This window comes from Dipodomys ordii, unplaced genomic scaffold, assembly GCF_000151885.1.
Source record: "Dipodomys ordii isolate 6190 unplaced genomic scaffold, Dord_2.0 Scaffold204, whole genome shotgun sequence".
Classification (NCBI taxonomy): domain Eukaryota; kingdom Metazoa; phylum Chordata; class Mammalia; order Rodentia; family Heteromyidae; genus Dipodomys; species Dipodomys ordii.
In genome coordinates, this window is record NW_012267420.1 from 1,686,783 (window position 1) to 1,692,769 (window position 5,987).

Consider the following 5,987-nt stretch of genomic DNA (forward strand, 5'->3'; position numbering starts at 1 on the left):
TGGGAGCAGCCTGCGAACAGGACGTGCCAGGTCCCGAGTTGAACCCGATCTAAAATTAACCTTCCCTTTACATTTTCACGGGGAGAAAATGGTTCCTTTGACATGTACTTATCCAAGCTGGTTCAAATAACGGTACTAAACACATAAACTTAGGAAGCATCCTAGGAAACACAATCATGTAATGCTGTGTTAAAGTCAGAACTCGGACATCAGGCACCTGCGCTATCTAGGCCCAGCATAAAGAGTTCGAATCCGGTGCCCTGCATCTTGCATATACATTTTTTCTAATTTGGGGAAGGGGAAGGAAAATAACAAAATGCTGAAACAAGGATGCAGGTTGAGAGTTGGGGAGGTGGGGGAGGGAGGGACGGTAGGGGAAAAACAAAGGAGCCGGTAGCAATGCTCCATAGGAAATGGACTCATTACCTTACTCATGTAACGGTGACCTCTCTGTACAGTATCTTTACAATAAAAATGTGGGGGAAAAAAGAATTCGTCCAATTGACACTGTTTTGATGAATTACATTGTACCTGCATGTAAGCTACAGATAGGTTGTTAGTAGTAGGGGTGGAAAGTGAACAAGTAGTAAATAGAAATTTAGGCTCAGCTAGTACTCTGTCATTTGGAGCAATTCCTTAATCAGTGACTTTTTTTTTTCCATTTCATTCGTTCGGAATAACAATATCTTATCACCTATTATGAATGGCTTAAACTATGATATCTGTGAAAGTGATTGAAACCTTTTTTAATTTTTACATGTTTTGTATTATATATTACATAGAATATATAAAATTATATGTATTATATACATATAATGTATGTATATTATGTTATTGTATATATACATTATATATGTATACTATATACATATATGAATAATATAGGTAACGTATATAATATATGTAATGTATGTTACATAAAATATACAAAATTAATTTATAATTTTATATAATGCCTGCTAGTTACCTCACAAGATGAAGATAAAATCAGTTTCTTCTTCCTGTCATTCACCCCACAGTTTTACAGATACCTTTCTAAAGTTCAAATCCGATAATGATCACTTCCTAACTTGAAACAGTTCACTTGTGTTCTATATTTCCCAAGTAAGCCAAAATTGCTTAAGACTGCATAAAAAACATTCAGTAATATAATGTCATCTACAGTTCCAATCGTTGTCTAAAAATCTTGACACTCAGGTGGGTGCTAGTGGGTCACAACTGCAATCTTAGCTATTCAGGAGTCTGAGATCTGAGGATCACTGTTCAAAGCCAACCACAGCAGAAAAGTCCATGAGACCCTTAGCCACGAAAAGCTGGAAGTGAAGTTGTGGCTTAAGTAGCAGAGCACTAGCCTTGAGCACAATAGCTCAGGGACAGTTCCTGGGACCTACAAAAACAAACAAAAATCTGCTGTCCCTGAGCTTTATTGCCCAAGGCTAGCAATCTACCACTTAAGCCATAGCTCCATTTCTGGGCTTTTTGGTGGTTATTGGAGATTCAGTTCTCAAAAAGTTTCCTGTACAGGCTGTCTTCAGTCCACCATCCCAGATCTCAACCTCTTAAGTGGGTAGTATTACAGGTGTACTGAGTCACTGGCTAGAACTCATCTCATTTGTCAAATGTTTCTTGATGGCCATTAGCACTTACTACATCAAGTTGTGATTTTTCATTGATATGCCCTTTGGTACTGGATTATGAAAACTTCAATATAAAGACATTTATATTCATTCATTTACAATGGTTACCAGTGCCTGGTATACATTAAATTTTCAAACATTATTTGTTGAATAAATTATTAAATACATCAACAAATAGTTGCTAGCCATCTGTTTAATCTTCCATGACTCTCAGATCTTGATTAATTTCCTCTCATGTGCTCTTATAGCTTATGAAATATGACCTTCATAATATTTATTCTGCTGTAGTTGCCCATTTATTTCTCAGCTGGAAAACTGCTTTTTTTTTTTTTAAAAAAAATGGGTATCCTTAGCACTAAACATGTTGCTAATTATATGGGAATTGTTCAATAAATGCTTGCTAAAAACAATTTCAGTTCTTAAAAATTCTTAGAATTAAAGTGTACTCTCCCTTTCAATTAACTAAGTCTCTGTCAGTATAAACATTTTTATTTTCCAAAGAAGAGAGTGGAAAGAAGGAAAGCTTAAGAATAGCTGCCTTAAGAGGCATGTGGATGATGAATTATTAGTACTAATCAAATATATGAATCCTGGAAATGCTAGGTGTTAATGGACTGTTGCAGAAGGCCAAGTTTGAGGTCATTTATGACTTCACAGCAAGTGACAGTGGCAAAATGCTTGCGCATGGCTGGTTAGATATTTCAGAACTAGTGAGAAGACTGTGAAAAGTTCATTTCCTAAAACTTTGACAAGAAGGCCAAACAAGAGTTACTACTTGGGTGTAACACATACTAGTCACAAGAATTTCTACAGGAAAAATCAGGATTGTGTTGTAGCTGTATTAAATCTCCATTTGTGATAAATTTTCTAGAATCCACCTAGTCACCTAATTATGGGTGAAGAGTCCAAATTTACACATTTTCTTTCATTTTAGTACTAAAAGTCCTATTCTCCAAGGGCTCTCTTAAACCCAGTCAAACAGGGAAGATTGTTGGCCGCATCTGCAGTCTCTGCCAGTTATTGCTGTTATACAGGTGCTTTCTTATCTCAGAAACATACTTTGTAGTGACCAGTATTGACATATTGACAGACTATCCAAACATTTTAATGCAGCTTTAGCTTTCTCACAACAGAATGGAAAGATTCCAGTAGAGGCACTTCACCAGCTCTATGGTGAATAAGAGGAAACTGGGTATCCTACTTTAAGTCTTGACTAATCAGGATATTCAAAGCCACAAAGCAGAGCAGAGGGATGATGATAAGAAAAACAATGTGGATCTAGACAATTTGAAGTCAACAGGAAAATGCTTCAAACATATGGGCTTGTACACTATAGCTTATTAAACTTAGTATCATTTTTTTTTAGAAATTGTGCCACAATTTCTTTCTCTCTTATTTTTTGTCAGTTATAAAGCTTTGTCAGTTATAAGCCTGGGTGCTGTCCTTGAGCCTCTTTGTGCACAAGGATAGTGCTCTCCCACTTGAGCCACAGCACCACTTTTTGAATGGTTAATTGAAGATGAGAGTATCATGGAGACTTTCCTGCCTGGGTTGGCTTCGAACCATGATCCTCAGATCTCAGCCTCCTGAGTAGCTAGGATTACAGGCATGAGCCAACCTATGCTCAGCTAAATACAGGCCCTTAATGGTGCTGTTATTTCTAGGAATGGTAAATGCAGGTTCTATTCTATGAATAGTGAGTACAGATTTTCATGTATAAATTACATGATAAATCTATATTTTCCATTATGGTGCCAGCATGTAAAAAGAAGGTTATCTGATTTTAAAGCCCTACATTTAAGCCAACAGAAAAATATTACGTATGCATCAAGGCAATGAAGTTCCTAGCAACCAATAATATCAGCATAATGCTTCCATGGTAATATGAAATGTTGAAACTTGACAAAAGAATCTAATATTTGGTGCTCAGTAGAGATGTTACCATTGAATAGGAGTGAAAGGAAACACATTTATTCTCTAGTATTTTCACAAAACATTAATGCAACGCCTGGAAAATAAATGTTATTATTTGTGACTTTTGGAGCACTGAAAGCTGAAGCTATATTCTGTGCTGCTTTGAGACCAATTTAATTCTGTGGGGCAATATACAATTTTCAGCAACTTTCTCTGTAGTCTTACTCAGCTGTGAGAAAAAAGAAAGGTAAAGGAGATGGAGGGAATTTAGATCAGATTCTCTTAGGTTCACAATCAGTATATTTAGAACACTTCCACTTTGACTTTTTCCATGGCTTTGTTTAGGATTTAACATACAGTGGTCCTCAAGGAGTCCAAAGGAAACCTTGTTTCCCAAGACATGTTTGATATGCCTGGAATTGGGTTCCTGGGATCCCAATGCAAAGGAGTAGCTTTTCCTTCCGTCTCTCTTCCCACCTCTCAAGTCTATAACTTGGCATCTTCATTGTTTTCTGTAGTACAATTACCATGCAAAATGCAATCAGGCCTCTCATAACCACCCACTTGCTTCATTAGGTCACAGGCAGACTAAGGCTTTTGGAGACCAGATGAAAATTAAGACTATTTTACTAAGTATAAAAAAGTACAATAAATGTTTTCCATGACTATGTTAGTAATTTTTATAATACCAGTGTCGACAATGAACACAGAATTTTAGCCCCACTTCTACAGCCACACAGACATCAAAATGTTTTGGGTTTTTCTACTCACCCTAGAGCCTTATTAAGTAATTGAGCACCTCAGCCCTAGAGTATTGTTTGCACTAGATAGATCACATGGGACTTGATAGTAGGTGTTATGTGCTAATTTATAGCCCCTCAGAATTCATAGATGTTGAAATCTTACTCCCTTGGTGACTAAACCTGTGGAACAGGCACTTTAAGATATGATTAGGATAAATGAGGGCATGTGAGTGGACTCAATATAGTATGACTGATATTAGGAGACAGATAATACACAGATTGAGTGACTATGTGAGGGCCCAGAGAGAAGACAGAATTTGAAAGCCAAGAAGACAGGCCTCAGAGGAAACTATCCTTATCAACACCTTGATTTTCTACTGGTTGCCTCCAAAACTGTGAGTGGCCTGGTGCTGTGCTAAGTTCTAGGCTGTGGCAGCCTCCCACACTAACATGCTAGGTGAACAATGTAGCATTCCAGCTATTCTTTGACTTCTTGGTCTTAGGCATCATTGTGGGCCTAAACTGAAGAGTTTACCATACTCACTGAATTCTGTGATTGAAGCTGCTGGCCATCTACTCATATATGGCCTGAAGCCAGCCTCTATTCCTTCCTCACTCTGGTTTTACCTGTTCACTTTTTCTCAGTTGCACACTGTTATTACCGTAAACCCTGTAGCAAAGACAGCTAATGTCTGCTCCATATGTTCATGACCTCAACTACGCCATAAGATCTGGTCATCCCCCTCATACCCAACTGCAATGCACTTGTTTTTTTTTCTATCAAACACATTTGTTCCTAAAGTGAGGAGCTCCTAAAGGATAGCTAGAAGAAACTGAAATATTTGCAGTAGAAAAATCATGGACACTACTAAAAACTCAAATACAGTCATAGCTGAGTTACTCCAACAGCACTATTCCAGCATAGAAGAAATTAACTGCATTCTCTTAACATTGCTCAATAGATATGCACAAGGATGAATCAAACATTTCAGGACTCCAGTCCTCAAGATCTTCCTGAATGGATTTATGCACACATGAAAAGAATTCACACCCAAAAAAAGAATTCACATCCTTTCTTTAAATATAAATTAAAATATATATAAAAGAGCAGCAGCATTTAATTTCAAAGGAAAGTAAAACAACACAAAAACAGGCAACAAAATAGACCTCCTTCTATGTGCAAGGTACTGGATTCTGGTATTGAGAATCTTAATGTCAGTCCTCACTTCAAACATTATATCGAAAAAGCATGACAGGAAGATGAGTCACCTTCAATATGAAGGATGTGAGTTGTGTTCACTGACAACAATCTTGAAGGTAGAGCAGTACTCGAGGAACAATGCCAATGAGTGGGCCTTTGTATAAGGTCAGAAACTCATGCATTGTAAGATATTGGGTTAAACAACTACATTATTTTTGGTTTAATCAGACACTTGTAAAGAACCATCTTTGACATATGTGGATTCCTGTGTGCTGTTAGCCACTAGAAATGGCATGAATAGTTAGCTACAACATTCTATACCAAGAACCCAAGTACAATGCCTTGATCACAAAGTCATTTGTCATATTAGGACTTCAAAGACAGCTTCAGTTAAACTTGTCCCAAACCGTGACTTAAAAAAAAGATAGACCATGATTAAACAGAAAGGCTTTACTTAAGGTCTTGAGTCTCCAAAATTATAGTTCATCTTCC

The 5,987-nt window shown here is 37.1% G+C and overlaps 1 protein-coding gene across 1 annotated transcript in view; it reads right to left on the reverse strand.

The window, feature by feature from the left end:
* Positions 1 to 4,995, reverse strand: part of Hsf2 (heat shock transcription factor 2) — a 41,417-nt gene extending 36,422 nt beyond the window's left edge. The window contains exon 1 of the mRNA XM_013035112.1: positions 4,957 to 4,995. Coding sequence (XP_012890566.1) covers positions 4,957 to 4,995 — 39 coding nt within the window. The remainder of the gene's footprint in view (positions 1 to 4,956) is intronic.
* Positions 4,996 to 5,987: the final 992 nt, after the last annotated feature.